Raw genomic sequence first — 19189 nt, forward strand, 5'->3', positions numbered from 1 at the left:
ACAGAATTAAACATAAAATGAAGAAAAATATATAATGTGATGATAATTACATTCTATCTGGATTTTTGTGTCATTTGTTTTCAGTTGTCAGAAAATGAAAGCATGAGGCCAGGGACATTACAGAGACATTTAGAAACAGAGCAGCCAGGATTCATATGCAAGAACAGCAATTTTTCTTTTGGAAACAAGAAGAATTAAAGCTTGGGGGCAGAGAGACAAGGGAGAAGGCATGTGTGAAGAAGCAACTGTTCCACTAAAATGCTCAAAATGATCTTTTGCTCTGACCAGATGGATTGCAAAAAATAAACCTGCACACACCATTTACCAGACAATTCAATTTCCAGCAGTGACAGACATACAGAATTATGAGTTGGGAACAAGTAGCCATAGCAGTGAAAACCATTCTGATGCCAAATAATACCATCCGTAGATAGAATGATCATCTTGCAGAAAACATCCAGAAGAAGTTGACAAAAACAGGTTAAGAAGAGGCAAAATTCTGTCCTGCAGCTTGATGAATTCACAGACAGTCATCAAGGCTCAACTTCTGTGTTACATGAGATTTGTCAATGCAGGCGTAATAGCTGAAGTCTCATTTTCCAAAGAAATCCTAACCTGAACTAGAAAGGAAATTTTCAAGACCCTTGATGAATTCATACTGGTTGAAGATCTTAACTGAGCTCCTAATGCAGGGTCATTGATAGGATGGGACTGTGATCAGAAAGAAGCATGGGAAATGCAGGTCAAATAATACGCACATCTTAAGGAACTGGAAGGGACCTTATCAAGGTCAGTCCTCCTACCCTCTTAGCAGGATCAAGTACCACGCATTTTTCCCCCTTCCTTTTGATCTATTTGCCCCAAAATGCTAAATGGACTTCAATGGAATTGTGTGTATGACTGAAGTACATAAATCCTCACAGGATCTGGATTATGTTAATTTCTGTTACTTTTATTCTGAATTAGTCACAATTTTTTTTAAAAGCAACAGACCTAAATATACCACAAAAATGCAGAAAAGTCAAACAGTGTAACGGTGACGTGAAGAAGAGTTCTGTGTAGTTCTAGTGCTTGTACATCCAATCAACAGAAGTTGTTCAATAAAAGGCATTACATCTCCTACTTTGTCTCTTTGGGTGTGTCTACACTAGGAACTAACTTGGAAGTTAACTTCAAAGTTAGGCACTACTTTGAAGTAGCCAGCAGAGAGTCTACACACATTTTCGCTTACTTCGAAGTTAACTTCCAAGTAAGGGAGCCCAACTTCGAAGACCTCACTCCATTCCTGGGAATGGAGTAGTGCCCTATGTCAAAGTTCAGCTTCAAAGTAGGATGTGTGTAGATGCTCAACATTCAAGTTGCTTACTCTGAAGTTTTACTTTGAAGTAAGCAATTTCAAAGATATTTTTGTACTGTAGACAGTCTTTCAGTGGTATTAACAAGCATTTACCTCATACAAAACAGTTGTATTTCTATGCAGGAGAGGTCCATAACAAATGTAGGAATGGCCAACCACCCAGCCTAAGTCAGAAGCTGCCCACCACACCTAAAATGAAAAAAAATACATTTTTAAAAATTCCATAAAGTTTTAATACATGCAACTAAAATGTAAACAGCAATTACCTCTCCAGGCTTGAGTCCATATATAGCTGACATTGTCCAGTTCAACACAACTGCATAGCCACCTGTTGGTCTAACAACACCCTGAATGAGAAGTAATTTAAAATTAAGATCACTTTAAAAGGCAAACACAAACTAAATCTCCTTCTATAAAAATTCTCATTACTATAAATTAAGTAGAATATTTGAAGCTGTTTGACTTTGACTTTAACATCTCTGCCATATCAAAGTAATGTAATAGCCCAATCCTACAATTGTTTGCTCATGAAAGTAGTCCCACTGAAGAAAGTCCAAATACAGATTAAAATTAATATTTGCATTATTACCTGGAGGATTACTTCAAAAGCCAGAACACAAAATTAGATCTGATGTCAATTATTTACAGAACACAAACCATCATCCAACTAAAATCCTCTTCAAAATTAGTTTTCCCACATATTTTTCCACATATTAAAGTTTAAAACATTTAAAATAGAAGCAAATTTAACTTAACTATGTTAATAAATTAATCTTCTTTTCAGTATCAGAACATAGCACTATGCTATGAATGTCATATACAGGTTGAACATCTCTAATCCAGCACCCATGGGACTGAGCCAGTGCCAGATGAGAGAATTTGGCGGACCATGGAGATCAATATAGTCTAGCACATAACTAACACTTTCACTGCTTATTGGGCTTTTAGAAGACGTTTAGGGGCAAATTACAACAAAATAACAGAACAGAACACTGAGAGACAGGACTGGTGGCTGTAAACAAATTTTATGGGACCATGAAAAACTTTGCCACACCCATGATAAGTGGCTGTTCAGCTAACTAAAATCATGCTGGATTATCAATGTTGCCAGATGAGAGTTCCAGATTAGAGAGGCTCAACTGGTATATGTATATATGCACACACATATTGATGTCAACAGCATCTTACAAAGGCAATTATGTTGACAACTAGAGTCAAATGAAAATTTTCCAGCCATATAGGTTTTCAATGGAAAATGCTGACTCACTGAGCCCAGAATGTTTCACAAAAATATACTGACAGATTGACTAACTGACCACTATTTTATCAGTGCTATGCAACAGAGGGCAGCAGAAAAACAAGAAGAATCATGATCAATTTCATACACTGGAAGCAAGGCCCTGGGGAGTCAATTTTATTCTGTATTGAAGTTTCCAAAGCAAAATTTTAAATGGAATGTATGTGTTGCACGACATTTTTTTGGGGAAAATGTTTTATTCTGGTCTCAAGCAGATCAAATTTCAAGAACTGGAAATTTTCCACTAACTGGAAGTTAAGAGAATTGGCCAAACTTTTTGACATCTAGAAGTTGCTTCTGAGATGCAGTTAGCACAGCAGTTGCTAAAAATTTTTAAGTGTTGGGATCACAGGATCTATGTTTATCTTATGTAAGCTTAGCTGTAATACCCCACAACAAAGCTTTGCTACATGATCTAAGTACTTTATTCTAGTTCTCCAAAAGCAATTAGATGCACTTGATTCCCCTGTGCTTTAATTAACTGGATTGCTATTAGTTTGTGAAAAGTTCCTAACATAGAGTAGCAGAATTCCTAGCCTTTATAAATGGATTTCACCTCCAGATGAATAAGCACCTGGGAATTCCCTCCCCTTCTCTCAGGCTCTCTCTTCATGCAAGTCCTTGCCCCTATCTTTAAGATTTTCTTTTCTGTTCTCTGCACACATTTTTCCATCTTATCTGGTTTTCTTCTTGTAAAACTTCATTTTTAGCTATTTATCTTGGGTTCTCCTCGCTAATATCTTCCTCTACCTACCACAGCATTTATTATGTATTCCACTGAGCTCACCCAGCCACTAGCACCTCACAGCTCACTTCCCAGCTTAGTATGATATAAGGAAGATTTTTGCAGTGCCGATGGGAGGTGTGTGTGAAAGGGATGGAAAAACATAGCTGGTGCCACTAGATCCAGATTTTTCACTGTCATGCCCTTAACCTACATCTCCCCACATCCATCTTCCATTCCCTAGATCCACTAAACCAGAAAGAGTTTAGTGTTAAATGTCATGACATTAAGTGTCCATTTGCCACAAAGATAGAACGTGCTTTCCACTGAGATGGTCTTTTTAGATGCTTCCACCACCATCCCCAGCTCTCCAATGAATCCTTGAGAGGGTAAAGCTTTTTAGTTTGATTGAGAAGGTACTTAAATCTGCATCATATGAGATTAAATGGGAGTACTGCTTCAGACGGTAAGAAAGTTATAACAAGTCCTATGGGCTAGTGCTTTAATAGTGCACAGTTTTAGACTGACATGAGTAACATCAGCCAAGGGGCAAAGGTGAAACAGGTTTGACATTTAATCATAAAATAATGAAGGAGAGCAGACAAAATGTAATATTGCCATTAATATTGCTAGGGGATGGGAGTGTAGATTAAAATAACACACAAATGAACAAATGAAAAAGGTTAATATAGCTATAAACTAGCACAAGAAAGACTTCCAGGCATGTTCAGTATATCAGGATTCTTCTAAAGATATACAACTGATCATTTGAATTTGTACAGCTAAAATCTTCAAAGCATATGCCGCCTTAGTTTTCTACTCTTATCAACTCCAACTTCTATCTTCATATGGTCTTTTTATTCCCAAATGGAGTTACAATTCAACATTACATCCCAATTTCAGTTAAAATTCATGGAGTATTATGTGATCATCCTTTATTCAGTATGAAAAAAAACACCACAAAACAATTGATCACAGAAGTAAACACATGGTAGGCAACCTAAGGCCCACAGATTGCATGCAGCCCATTAGAGTTCTATGTGTGGCTCATACATATTCCTTCTGTCCCCTCCCCATGCACCTCTCGTACACAGCAGGCCCTGCATTTATTGCCTACTCTTTTCCCTCTCTCCCAGCACCTCTGGAGCATTGTGAATCAGCCAATTCATTTCCCTTCTCTGATTCTCCTCCTTCTCTTCCCTCACAGAGCTGGACTGGTGATATTCAAGTTCTGGAAAGAAGGGAGGGGGAGAAGGGGGACAGCTGATTCATGACACTTGGAAGTGCTGGGAGGGAGGGGGAATGCTGGGAATGAGTGGGAGGAGAAGGGATGGGGGGCAGTTGTGGGGAGAAGGCAGGGAAGGGGTGGGGGTGGGTTGAGGGAAGGAGGTGAAAGCTGGGCCTGGAGTAGAGGAGAAGTCAAGCACCCCCTGGAACATGAGAAATGACACGTCATGTGAGGTGCACGCTGACTGCACACAACACTGTGCTAGCAGTGCGCTGCCCCCACTTCTGTTACTTTTGCGGGCAACTTAATTTGCCACTAGTAATGGATTGCCATATTTGAAAAGGTGTGATAGAGAAGGAGAATCAAGTGCAATGTATTTAATCTTATTCCTGAGACCGAAGTTAGTACACATGCCCAATTTCTATTTTATGGCCTGCTTTAATGAAGGAGCACCACTCACGTGGCCCATTCAATAGCCTTGGCTGCCCATCACTGAAGTAAACACTTCTGAGCAAGCAATCACTGATTATAGAACATTTATTTCACACTGCTAATATGGATAGATAATTAGAAAATATGTCTCTTCTCCTAAAAATTTATATTAAACATTCAGATTAGAATGCAGTTTATTTTATGCACTCACATTCAGATCACTGAATAGGATTTACTGGAAGACAATGAACTTTTATGATTTAAAGTAATAAAATGAGATCAAATGAGACCAAAGTAGTTCTAATAATGTCTCTTATTCACTGTGTTCATAGAATTTGGCAAACGTTTTCAGACCTGTAATTAAATGCCCTCTCATAAGGAACAGAAAGCACTTTAGTCACGAGTATTTATAGTACAGATATTACCCTACCTTCGGCAAGCCAGTTGTTCCTGATGTATAAAGAATGTATAGTGGATGATCTGAATGAACAGCAACACAGTCATGAGGCTTGGCTTTTGCTATTTCTTCATCCCAATCAAGGTCACGACCTGAGACCCGTGGAACAGTTCCCTGTACACCAAGAAACATGGAAATATTTAATGAAATTTAACCAGAATAAAAGAACACTCAAAAGATATATAGTATCCAGTCTCCCACATGGATACCTTGAATAAAGCAAGCTGACCTAATCTCTCAGACACAGAAGCTCTACTAGCTAATTAAAAGTTATTTAAATCCCACAACATGAACAATACTAATTAAAATGCACAGCAAAACATTTTATTTGATTAAAACAGAAAAAAGGACACAAAGATGGCACATAAAATGTTAAGTGAGAACAATTATAGGCTTACCAAATGAGGTCGACTGTATATGAGGACTTTCTCAGGTTGGTGCTGTATCATCTCCAGTGCTCTTTCTAGAAGTGGTATATATTCCACTTTCCTTCCTGGTTCTATCCCAAAAGTTGCAGTTACAACAAGTTTGGGCTAAAGTAAAGGGATCATTGTACATTAAAAATGTCTGTCATAAATTATCCAGGAAATAAATCACTTACACACAACACATACACTTCCTTAATTTGTAGAACATTGTACTGTTTCCCTTCTTTCTATATTTCAGATGATACTCTCTTGATTTACACTGGGAGTGAGAACATTAGATTGTACAATTTCAAATCAGCGCACTTCTGACTTTAAAAAAATATACACAATTTGTTGAAATAACTTCCTAGCCACTCCCTTCAAAACATAACTGAACAAAATCTGCATTAGTTCTATTACACAAAACAAAAATCAAACAGGCTTATCTTATGTAGAAGAGAACAAATCTTCTCTTCTCTGCAAAGCTGCATGTGCAACAAGAATGATCTTAAGTTTATATTGTGCAATTTCACATTCTAGCCAGGCTAATTTATTAATTGCACATATTACAAGACATTTCATTATGGGACCAGAGGCCCCAACACTCCGATTACAGCTGAGTCTTGGACTTCAAATTTGGAATAGGAATTAAATAACGTTCTTACATATGAATATTACAGTGAATGATCTCCAAATGTGCTTCTAAAGAAAATTCAGTACATAGTTTGAGTTCAAAAAGATTTCTAAAAGATTTAAATGTCCTTTTTTTAAAAAGAAAAATAAGTTCAGCATATCTCATCTCTCTTTGACCAGAATAACCTCAACTAAAGAATGTGAACACTTCAATATTTCCATATAGTTCAGCTTCACTGAAGTCATATGGAGGCTACTATATTTGAATAAATGAATTTGTAATTGATCATGATACTAACAACTACAGTCTCCCATTGTTATGTTTGTAGACTAGTCAGGACTAATTTTGCTCAACTTTCTTTTTAAGGGGTGCCACGTGACATCAGATTTCCTTTCTGGAGTTGAGGTGAGATGGACATTCAAGGATCTGGTGAAGAAGGAAAGGATGTGTGACAGAAAATGGGCTATAGTAGAAACAGACAGTGCTACATGATGGTGGAGTTAGAGTAGGACAGAGCAAAGTTCTACAACATCACTATTATTCTCCTTTAAGTCTGGGTCTACACTTGCCCCCAACTTCGAAAGGAGTATGGTAATCAGGGTGATGTGAAAGACAGATAGCCATGTTAGTCTGTATTCTACCAAAACAAAAAAGCAGTCATGTAGCACTTTAAAGACTAACAAAATAATTCATTAGGTGATGAGCTTTCATGGGACAGACCCACTTCTTCAAATCATAGCCTTACCAGAACAGACTCAATATATACAGCACAGAAGTCCAAAAATTGTTAGCAAGGTTGGCAAATTAGAAGAGCAGAGGGACGGTGGGGGATATGGGGTGGGGAAGTTAAGAGTTAGATAAAATATCAAAGTATGTAAAAAAGAGTTCTTGTAACAGGTCAGGTAATTGCTGTTCCTGTTTAAACCACAGGTTAATGTGTCAAATTTGAACATGAATGTTAGTTCTGAGCATTCCCTTTGTAGACGGTTGTTAAAGACCCTTTTCAGTAGAACATGAAGGGTGTGTCTACACTAGCACTCTATTTCGAAATTAATTTTGAAAGGGGCCTCAATTTCGAAAGAGGCTGCAGAGCGTCTACGCGCTCAACAGCCTCTTTCGAAATTGTTTTCGGCGAAAACAGGTCAGAATTTCGAAATCGCTCTTCCCATCCGGGATTGGGAAGAGAGGCCCCTTTCGAAATAAAATTTCAAAATAGGGCATGTGTAGACGCTCCGGTCTGCCATCGCGGCAGCTCCAGAGATTGCAGGAGACGCGCTAGCAAGCACCGGCGGGACTCTATGGTCCGTGGGCCAGCCCCTTAAAGCCACAAGGCTCTGGAAACCCCATGCAGGAAGCTGAGCGCGTGCCTAGGGCTCGAGAAGCACGAGCTCAGCCCTATACACGCTCCAGCAGCCAGACGGCTGTGCCACCCAGTCCATCAGTGGGATGGCAAGCCCCCCACACTCTGGGACACCCCAGGAGGCCCCCTCTTCCCCGCCTGAGGGATCGCCGGAGGAGAGCCAGGGCCAGAGAAGGAGGGGCCCGTCCTGGACCGAGGCCGAGGTGAAAGACCTCCTCAGCCTCTGAACGGAGGAGGTGCTGCTCCACAGCACAGGGAGGCCCCGCAATGCAGCTGCCTTTGAGCAGCTGTCCCTGGGGCTGCGGAAGCGGGGACACCCCGAGTGCACAGCTGCTCAGGTCCACTCCAAAGTTAAGGAGCTCAGGCAGGCCTACAGCCGGGCCAAGGATGCCCACAGCCGATCAGGGGCCGGGGCTGGCCCGAGGTGCCCACGCTACCGGGCCCTGCAACAGCTCCTTGGCCCAAAGGATGCCCCAGAGCTGTCGGTGCAGGTGGACACAGGCGACCCAGACCCCGACCAGGAGATAGACCCGCTGGAGCAGCCGGGACCCTCCAGCCAGACCACATCTGCGGGGACCGGGAGCAACTCAAATGAAGGGGGCCCGTTACTCATCACAGTGAGCTCCAAGACCTCCAGCCAGGTGCCCTCGAGGCCGGTGTACCCGGCCCTGTTCTCCAGAGGTCCAGGTAGGTGACAGGTGGATTGGGTGGCCTGGGTGGGGGGACCTATCCCACAGTACCCTGCCCCGTCCCAGACCCAAGCACGGCACCATCCAGCAAATGCACCCATGGACAGCACCCTAGCCTGCCCGACCAGGGATGGATGTGGGGGCCAGGCCGCAGCCAGCAATTGCCCCACAGACGATGTCCCGGCAGGCACACGGGAACCCCAAGCGGGGTCAGCAGGGGAGGCACCACCTCGGGGGATGGCCAGGGGATGGCGCAGGTGGAGACCCCAGTCCTGGGTGACAGCACTGATGGGTGGCCACTCTCCCCTTGTGTCTCCACAGCATCATCCTCTGAGGGCCGGACCACACCCGGGCCACCCTCGGACGCAGCCGGAGAGCCCTCCTCCCCATTGCCCCGGATGCCGCCTGCCCAGACCCAGAGGGCCTGATGCCAGCGGCACTACAACCACCAGGAGGCGGCAGAGACCTACACCGCAGCCATCTGGAAGCAGACTGCCATGCTCCAGGAGTGGCTGCTCATGGAGCGGGAGGAGAGGACCTGGCGGAAGGAGGACAGGGCCTGGCGGAGTAAGGTCTGGTCTGAGGTGGTTGCAGCCTTCCGACAGCTGGCCCCCCAGCCGGCCCCCCACCTGTCCCCCACCGCTGCCCCTGAACACATTGCCCTCATCCCACCCACCCTCAGCCCATCCGCCCATCTTGCCCTGGCCAGCTGGCTGGTTGCCAGTGCCAGCCAGGAGAGGGATCCCCTTCCTGGCCCCCCCAGCGCCCACCCCATCCCGCCTCACCCAGCCCACCCTGTTCTTCAGCCCCTGAACGACCCTACCTCCCCATCCTTCCAGCCTCCTCCTGGCCCCAACAGGGCCCCTGCACCTGTCCATGCCTGTGGCCCTGGCCATGGGGGCGTGGCCGTGCCCCATTGTATCGAGTTCTCCCCCTGTTCCCCCCATATTTAGCCCCAGTAGGAAGACCGCACACCATTGTTTAACAGCCATTTATTTACATAGTTAGTCCTCAGTTAATAAACCTTTTTGTGCAGCCCAGTGTCCTGTGTGTGTGTGTGCGGGGGGCCATGCTGCAGGGTGAGTGTGAGCCATGTGCCAGGTGGGGGTCAGCATGGCTCCTGCTCAAAGGCCTCCCAGAGGGCTTCCCGGACCCTAACCCCTTCACGCTGTGCCTGGCGACACGGGGCTGTGGGCGGCTGCTCACAGCCAGGGCCGCTGTCCGCAGCCCACCCGGGCATGTAGCGCTCCTGCTTGCCCTCCACCACATTGTACAGCACGCAACAGGCCACAACCACGCCGGGGACGTAGCGCAGGCTCACGTCCAGCCGCACATTGAGGCATCGGAAATGCCCCTTGAGGCGTCCAAAGACCCGCTCAACAGTGTTGCGAGCCTGGTTCAAGCAGGAGTTAAAAACATCATGGCTGGCGGCGGTGTGCCCAGTGTAGGGGCGCATCAGCCACAGCTTTAATGGGTACACCCCATCGGCCACTATACAGGGTAGCATTGTTGTGTCTCCCACAGGGAGCTCCCGGGCAGGGATGTAGGTGCCCTCCTCCATGCGCTGCCCCAGCCAGGAGTTGCGGAATACCCGCGCATCATGGGCTCGACCAGACCAGCCAACACAGATGTCAGTAAACCGGCCCCAGGCACCTACCAGCGCTTGGAGCACCACCAAGTGGTACCCCTTGCGGTTTATATAGTGTCCTGCTCTATGGTCTGGGGCGTGGATAGCAATGTGCGTGCCATCAAGCATGCCAAAGCGGTTTGGGAATCCGAGAGCTGCGAATCCCGCCATGGCGTCATCCAAGTTGCTGAGGCGGACGACCCTCCGCAGGAGGAGGCGGTTGATGGCCTGGACCACCTGTAGGGAGGCATCGACATGTGGGCCTGCGCATCGGGGGGCCCCCCCTTTCCCTGCAGACCCCTCACCCATGGGCCCCCTACCCCCTGCCCCTGCAGGCCCCTCACCCGTGGGCCCTCTACCCTGCCCCACGGGCCCCTCACCCGGGGGCCCTCTGCCCCTGCAGGCCCCTCACCCAGGGGCCCCCATCCCTTCCTAGGGAGGGTGTGGGGCCCTTGTCTGACTTACCTCCAGGAGGACGGCTCCCATGGTGGCCTTGCCCACCCCGAATTGGTGCCCTACTGACCGATGGTTGTCTGGGGTGGCCAGCTTCCACAGGGCAATGCCCACATGCTTTTTGACTGGGAACGCGGGTGTCCATGTGCTGCAGGGTGGGTGAGAGCCACTGACACAGCTCCATGAATGTGTGCCTCGTCATTCTAAAATTGGCGAGCCACCTTTCGTCATCCCACTGGCCCAGGACCAGCCTCTCCCACCAGTCCCCACTGCTGGGGTGGCTCCAGAGGCGCCGTGGGGGATGGGGCGCAGTGGCTGCCCCCTTGGCAGGGCCTGCAGGACACATGAGGGTGGGAGGGTGGGCTCCAGGGCATCCACCAAGCCCAGGATGGCGATGACCGCCTGGGTCCCAGTGACGGTGCCAGCATCAGACTCTGACAGCTGCTGCTCCTCCATCCTCCTCTTGGTTCTGGGTGCACAGTCCACGCAGTGCTGTGAACTGCTCTGCTGGGCTCTGTGTGTGCAGGGTGGATGTGTTTGGGAGGGGCCCCTTAAGGGCACTGCTGGCTGTGTGACCCAGAAGGGCTTGTCAGCCATGTGACCCTGTGCATGACGTTTCCCAGCTGTTTATTTCGAAATAGCCCATTTTCCAGTGTGGACGCTTTCTTTTGAAAAATGAAGGGTGTTCTTTCGAAATAGCGGATCGGTACAGTGATCCGTTTTGTGTGTGTAGCTGTGCTATTTCGAAATCCCTTATTTCGATTTTCTTTTTTGATGTTCCCCCTTTCGAAATTTCTTTGTAATGTAGACACAGCCAAAGTTTCATATCTTTAACAGAATGGCCCAGTCCATTAAAGTGCTGGGTGACAGGTCTGTGTATTTGGAGTTTTCTGATGTCTCTTCTATGTCCATTCATTATTTGTCAAAATTTTGGAGAGTAAAGGCACTTCGACATGCCTGTGGCTTCATGAATGCTGGCACTTCGAAGTTTGACACTTCGAAGATGCCGCACGGGAGAAGTAGCCTAATGAAGTGCTGCATATTCACTGCAGCACTTCATTAGCAATCTCCCATCACCCTGATCAACATGCCCCCTTCAAAGTTGGGGGCAAGCGTAGACAAGCCCTAAGAGTTTTTGCAGTCCTGCCTCAGTGAGCAATATAGCAAAAACAGCAGTGCTATATAGGGAACTGTTCACAAAGAGACACATATCTCCCTATCCCAGATCCAGATTCCACACCCCCTTCCTCCTTTTCCCTCTCCATGAACTCCTAGTCTCCCTCCTCTACACCACAGCTGCCACAACCCAAGATCATCTACTTGCCCAAAGAATCCTCTCCCCACTGAAATCCCTGTTCACTGCCTTCAGCATGGGCCACACACATCCCTGCTTGTGAGTGCAATCCATCTTGCCTTCCTGCTTGGCAACTTGCAGCTGGACTTTCACAGATAATCAAGACTTAAGATTGAGTAAGATCAACTGTCTTACAAAAAAGGCAAATGTTCAAAATTTCATACCCTTTAAGCTTACTTACAGGCTGATATTTGATCTATTTTTTTTAAATGTGGGCAATGTGTTGCTGCATATGCATTTGTAATATATATTACACACACAGCAGCATGCAGACAGGGAATCAGCAGATACCAGTGCTTTAATCATCCATATCTGCTCTCAGATAGATCACATGAAAAAGATTGAAAACCAGCATCTGTTCTGCCATTATCAAAGTCTTCAGTTTTCTTCATGTCAAAACACTAGTTTCCCAGGATTCACATCCATAAGTTGATATGAAAAAATTTAAAAAAAAAACTTTATTTTTTCTATAACATATAGATGTGATTCCTAGGAAACGGAAATTAATGACAAGAAGAAAACCAAAGTCTTTAAGATGTGCTGTTACCAAAGACACTTGTCTGTCTCCCGGATGGAAGAGAACAAATGTTTATTTCTGAAATATTACTGTACAGAATTAAAAGAGTTAATGTTACAAAAATAAATGGTGTTTTAAACATAAGACGGGGCTGCATTTATTTTCACTTAATCATCTCTCTTAAGTGCCATGCTGCTCTTAGTGCCTAACACCACAAATGAACCAATCATTTCATAACAACTGGGAGTACCCATTAATAGATGAATCTGTATGCCAGGATAATATCTTGTTCAGAATAAAATGGGACCTTCATTTTTTTTTCTTCCACCAAAAAGTCTGAAAAATTACTGGATTTTCAAAAATCCAGTATTTTTATTTTTCACAGTTTCTAGTCTGATTTTATAACTATTTGAATTCCTGGACATAGCTCCAACACATGCTCCTCAGCCTGCCTGCACAGAGAAGTTTAAAACAGCTAGTGGTGACCACTAGCACTGAATATGGAGAGACAGGCAGGAAGCCTACCAAGATAGCCATCTGCTGCACATATAAGCCATAGGCAACAATCAACCATACTTATAAGTACTGGCCCCCCTATGCATTAGTTCCCCCAGGAATGTAAAGCATCTGCCTTCCTGTCACCGTCCAGTATCCTATCTTCTAACAAGGACCAATGCCAGATGCTTGAGAGGAAATGAACAGCAAAGGCACTCATCTATGTTCCATCCTATCATCCACTTCTAGCTTCTAGCAGTCAGAGTCTAGGGATATCCAGAGTTATGAGGTTGCAACCATGACCATTCATGGTCAATAGCCATTGATGTACCTAACCTCCATAAACTTATCTAATGCTTTTCTCAATCTTATTATAGTTTTGGGCTTCACAATATACCCTGGAAACAAAAGTTCCACAGTTGTTTGTGTTATGTGAAGAAGTACTTCCATTTGTTCAGTTTAATCCCTAGACCCTACTGTGAATAGCTAGGTCTAGAAATTTCCTCCCCTTCTTCTTAAGTGCCCAGGCACTCCCTTTTCCTGTAATAGTCCCTGTGAGTAGGTAGGCCCAGGAATGCAGCACCATCTGGAGAGAATCCCCAGGACACAGAATCCCTTCCACTTCACCTGCCTGACAGAGCCTCTTCTTGCCCCTGGGTCAAGAACATGTTGCTCCAATCCCCCTGTGATTTAGCCAAGCAGCTCAGTGGACAGGGAGGAAAGTAGTGGCAGCTCCCCTCTGCTGATAGCTCTGTGTATCAGCCTCAGATAACCAGCAGGAGGGCAGTGTAGGCTAGTGGTTAGAAAATGTCTCAGGCTTAGTAGTCAAGCGTGAGGACCAAGTGTTAAATCCTAGGAGTAGATTCAGAGGCAGAAGCTGAAGCCAAGGGTCAAACTGGAGGTCAGGAACTGGATGAAGCAGGGAAGTAGAACAGGAGACATTCAAAGTAGTGGCAGGACCAAGGCAAGGCTGAGCTCAAGACAGGAAGACAATATGGAAGCGGTCGCGGAACATGAGCGGAACATGAGCACTGACCAGCCAACAAACTGCTGCTGGGCTGAAAACTGGCCAACTGGCCCCTCCAGGCACTCGGGGAACGTTGCCATTCAGGCACTCTGCTGTAGCCCAGTTGTGCTGATAAGGCTGCCTGGAGACAAGCTCTGCTTCAGGCCCTGACTGCAAACATTCAGTCCCAGGGATCTGCTCTCTACTGGAACCCAGCTCCTGTCTCTCACAGCTGTGACAGGAAAGATGATTATTTTGGAACAGCTGTTTTGTTCAAGTGCTTTCCCCCACCCCATCCCCTGTTCTGTCTGGTATTTATCCGGTGACACCAACCCATTTTTGGAAGACACTTCTCCGAGACACAATGAAGATCCCATTTCATGCTAAATATAGGTTGGAAATGAAATCCTGTACCTGAATGTTTATACCACCGGTGAGCAACCCCCTGCATAGGTGCCAACACTGGCACATTTGTCGATTTTCATTAGCACATGAGGCAGGAGCTCGGTCCTACCCTTTCTCCCCCACGCAGCCAAGAACTTGCTCAAAACCATGCCATCTGCTGATTAACAAAAGACCAGCTAATGCTACCAACCACAACCTAAATGGTAAAGCTCTGCACCTTAATCTATTTATTAATGAAGCTGTTGTAAGTACAACTATTAGTGACTCTAAAAAGCATCACTGGCAACTAGAGGCCAAAAGGACTAATTTCGTCACTCTGCCTTGGAAAGATTTGTGATCCCTGGTTTATACTGTCAGTTAAAGAGACCCTTTGCCCTGACTCAGCCGAGAGGTACCAGCCATGGGTGTTTAACTGCAATGCAGAAAAACCACAACAGGCTTGAGTGACTTAAAGCACAGCATCTCTAAGATGAGCAACCAACTACGTTACATTTGAAGTATCCTTGCAGTGTTCCTCTTACATTTTTAAAAGTATTAAAATAAGATGTCTAAGCAAATGTGTGTTTAGATCTAATATCAGAAAAGGCTATCTTTTATTTCAGAATAGTGAATATATATATATATATTCTCCACTTCAACTGAAATGAGGCTACAAGAAATGCCTATACACCCACTCTGTATCTTTTCATCTCAATTCACTTATGTCTACAGCACAGTCAATACCTGACAAGACTAATAACCATCAACTGTAGGTCTATGCAGTATTCCCAGAGCTGTTTATAATTCAAGACAAATTAAGGCCAAACTGGGATTGGATCTGTACTGTTCTATATAAACAAAAGAAAGTTTGTTTTATTACATACATTTGGAGTCTTTTTACAAGATTTAAATTGTGACCTTTCTTCCAAAAGAATTTCTCACAAATTGATCTCTGTTCCAAAGACTTAACTCTTTCTAGCATACCATACCAACATCAGGTTTGGTACCTCAGTGTTCAATATACACAAATTATAGTACTAACTAGGGCAGGGGTCTGAAACCAAATACTGAGAAGAAACATGTTTTCAATTTGGTTACAAAATCAATACTTCAAAAGCCTCAATGCACATGAATATGAGACAGTTACTTAAAAAATAACATCAAACCATACTTTTCATAGCCCCTATTTTAAAAACAGCACAAACACAATAATTTGTAATGTAATCCATGTAAATATGTAACCTTTTTCTGAGTCCCAGTAAGCTCCATGATCAGTCCGTTCTATCTAGTGGCAATGAGTACCAGAAATTAACCAGGAACCCAAAAGGGATCAATTTAGGAGCATATAGCACAGTAACCTCATTTACAGTGGGTGCTCTTTGCATTTGTACAGAAATAACAGCTCATGATCTTACATTTCTATTTTATTATAAAATGTCTCTCTTTGAAACATGTTATTAATTTTCCCTTAGTTTCTAACTTCCTTATTGCATCCCATTACAGCATTTACCCATCTCTCCTTGATTTCCAGTTACTAAATCACATTCAAAGAGGAATAAAATATATTAAACACATTCCTCATATCATTTTTCCACATCAGCAACTGATGTCTGCCAAAGAGATGTTACCTTTTCACAAATGCAGCGTAGCTGGTGGTCCACGAAAAAATTTCTTTTCAGATGTGAACCAAAAACATTTGAGAACCCCCATTTTAAAACAAAGGGAGGGGGAAGAGACACCCAAACTGCTCCTTACCTGTCCAGAGTGGGACCCTGCTCATGACAGCCTGCCACACCTCGCTCTGCTCTAGCCCAGATGGGATCCAGACCCCACAGGGAAAGTTGCACCGAAACACACAGGCGCAGCAATAGGGCCAAGACGCCCAACCCCGTTACCCTGCCCAGATGTGAGAGAAGCAGGAGGATGAGTTGAGTGCCAGGCAGCCCCGCCCCCTGCTGCCCTCTGGCCAGGTCAAACATGAGAGGAGGAGGAGGAGGGAAAGTCGAGCAGTGGCCAGTCTGGAGATATGAGCTATTGTTCCAGTGGCAGTAGTGTGTAGCCTTTCCAGGTTCCGGAGCCACAGAGGAGTCAGTGTCCAGAGCCACAAATGGCTCCTAAAAGAGTTGCATGCGGCTCCAGAGCTGCAGATTACTGACCCCTGAACTAGGACAATTGCTAAAGATAATCTTATTAACTTTTAGCTCAGCAGAGTGGCATCTGGACAATTATGTAAGTACATGTGCTTTAAAATACTCTTAATACAATTGGCAGTAAACTTTTGAAAAAAAATGTACAGAGATCTGAAATTTGCAGACATCTTGAAATTTGAGTATCAATGTTGCTCATTTCTTGTCTAACCCTTTCTTTTCATTACACATCAGGTTGTTCCACAATGAGTCTACCTAGAGTAGAATTCATTATCAGAATGAAACATTTCAATTAGATTTGTCTTTTAAATTTAAAGCAAAGGATGGCATAATTTAGCCTGGAACCCAGAGCATGCAGCTCCTAGTGCTATGCCTGACTTGCCACAGACTTGCTGTGTGGCCTTGGATAAATCACTTAACTTCCCTCTCCATGTTCTGATCTGTAAAATATGGAATATTATATGTGGTTTTCTTTCTGTTCCTGAAAGAAGGCCAATTAGATTTAATTAGCTAATATTTTCAAAATATTGTGCTAATGAAAAATACTTGCTCTGTGCTATTATACCAATTTACCTTAACATTTTGCACTCCTATTTGGTTCTTTTCACTATGTCCCAATCAGTTTAGCATCTGAGACTTAAAATTTATTCATCTAGCTTGCTGAAAAAGCAGAAATAAAATTTAAATAAATTGTTATTTTCACCTCTCTTTTCCAGCTGTTATTCCAACAAAACAAATGATTAAAATAAAAAACATTTCATGCACCACTGTTTCTAATACAAACAGTATTTGCTATTAAATGTAATAGTACAAAGTATTATGTATACAAATGTATTACTTACAGTATCGTGTCACATAAGAACAATACTTTATAGCCACACAGTATAATTTAACATAACCTGCATCTGATTAACTCAACACAATATGGACAGATGCAAAACAAATAAAAGGGAAAGGTACAAAGTTGGCAATTTGCTAAATCTTAGACAATCAAGAGAAGGCTGGGTGAAAAGTGTGTTTCAAGCAGAGCTTTCGGAGTGGAGGATATTTGCCACACAGGAGGTTACTTGCTTTAAGCATAGAGAGCAGCATGATAAAAAGGTCATATTTTTAAAAGGTCAAAGAGTTAAACTCTGTATTTGCTATAAAAAAAATACAACGCTCTGCATAAGGCACTCTCTGTATCCTGTTAAAAGAGAGCAGTTTGCCACATAAAGGAAAATATAACAATCACTGGGAGTGGGGGAAAGCAATTCACCTGCAATCAATTATTTTCTATAACTCACAACAGGCTTTGTTTCTTTTTTCTAAATGTTTGTTACCTTTGCGTGGTCAATGCGGCTAGAAAGTTCTTTTGAGGCAAATCCACCAAAAATGAGGCTATGTATGGCTCCTATTCTTGCACACGCCAGCATAGTATACATTGTCTGTGGAATCATGGGCATGTAGATGACAACACAATCTCCCTTCTTCACACCACATTTCACCAAAACATCAGCTAATCTGGAGACCTGTATAAGCCAAAATTTGAAGCTAATGAAAATGAGATGTATAAAGCAAGCATCTCCATAAACAAATACAAGCCTTTTCAAAGCAGTAGCTCATAAAGAGGAACACAGTCAATATCTAAATAACTGGACAACATACTTGGCCATTTAATTATTGATCTCACTGTGATTTACAGGTACAACTTACTTAAAAATTAAAGGTTGGTCGACCGCTTTAAGATATTTGACTTTTTTATTAACAAAAATCATTGGAGACAAGACGACCAATCCAGATATGTGTTTGTGCACCTATTTCCCATTTTTAGGCACCACTGTGACCCAGAAAGCACCTGCTGCAGCTGCATTTTAACCCTGTAGTCATCTAAACTTACTGAATGCGAAGGTTTTTATCTCTAGGGATTTGCAGCCTTACTCTTGCTGCCCCGGCAACTAAATCTTATCTGAGCATACATATGACAGCATGGGTGTCCAACCTTTTGGCTTGCCTGGGCCGCGTTGAGTGAAGAGGAATTGTCTTGGGCCGCATATAAAACATATAATATAGTTAATGTATATAAATCACATAATAATGTTAAAAGTTTACGATCTTGTGGGGCCGCATTACTGACTGTCCAGGGCTGCATGCGGCCCGTGGGTTGGACACACCTGCATTACAGCCTCATAATAAAAATCTGGACACTTATTGCCTGCCTGAAGTCCAAAATGATTTACAATCTGGGAAAGTCAAGCGCTCTCCTTCCTACCCTTCGAAGTTGTGTAATAGTGGTGAATCAGTGAGTTTTGTTAAGATCCACTGGTCAGTGAAAGATGTTGTTAAAGCAGTGTCAAAATCAAGAGATCTGCTAGTAGACTATTATTTTAATGGCAGCACAAAACAAAAAGAGGAGTGCAAGAAATATCAGCACTTGTATGATTCAGATGATCATCAGTAAAACCAGGTGGAACAGGGTGGCACAGTCTCCATGCAGCAGTAGCAAGATGTAATTACCAGTGGGAGCCACTCAAAGCCTGGTTTGGAAGCAATAAAGAAACAGAACAATCTGGCAAAATTCAATGAATTTACACCTACAAGCAAGATGAGAAAATGCATCTTTATTTTCTTGTCTTGGAACA

At 43.8% G+C, this 19189-nt stretch overlaps 1 protein-coding gene across 2 annotated transcripts in view; it reads right to left on the reverse strand.

The window, feature by feature from the left end:
• ACSS3 (acyl-CoA synthetase short chain family member 3) overlaps positions 1-19189 on the reverse strand; it is a 173670-nt gene that overhangs the window by 122905 nt on the left and 31576 nt on the right. Inside the window, exons 3-7 of one of the 2 annotated variants that reach the window (XM_075012259.1) lie at positions 17891-18079; positions 5894-6028; positions 5469-5609; positions 1624-1704; positions 1451-1546 (exon numbers count right to left, since the gene is read on the reverse strand). In XM_075012259.1, coding sequence (XP_074868360.1) covers positions 1451-1546; positions 1624-1704; positions 5469-5609; positions 5894-6028; positions 17891-18079 — 642 coding nt within the window. The remainder of the gene's footprint in view (positions 1-1450; positions 1547-1623; positions 1705-5468; positions 5610-5893; positions 6029-17890; positions 18080-19189) is intronic. The other variant, XM_075012266.1, reaches the window with a different exon arrangement.

Source organism: Carettochelys insculpta, chromosome 1, assembly GCF_033958435.1.
Source record: "Carettochelys insculpta isolate YL-2023 chromosome 1, ASM3395843v1, whole genome shotgun sequence".
NCBI lineage: Eukaryota > Metazoa > Chordata > Testudines > Carettochelyidae > Carettochelys > Carettochelys insculpta.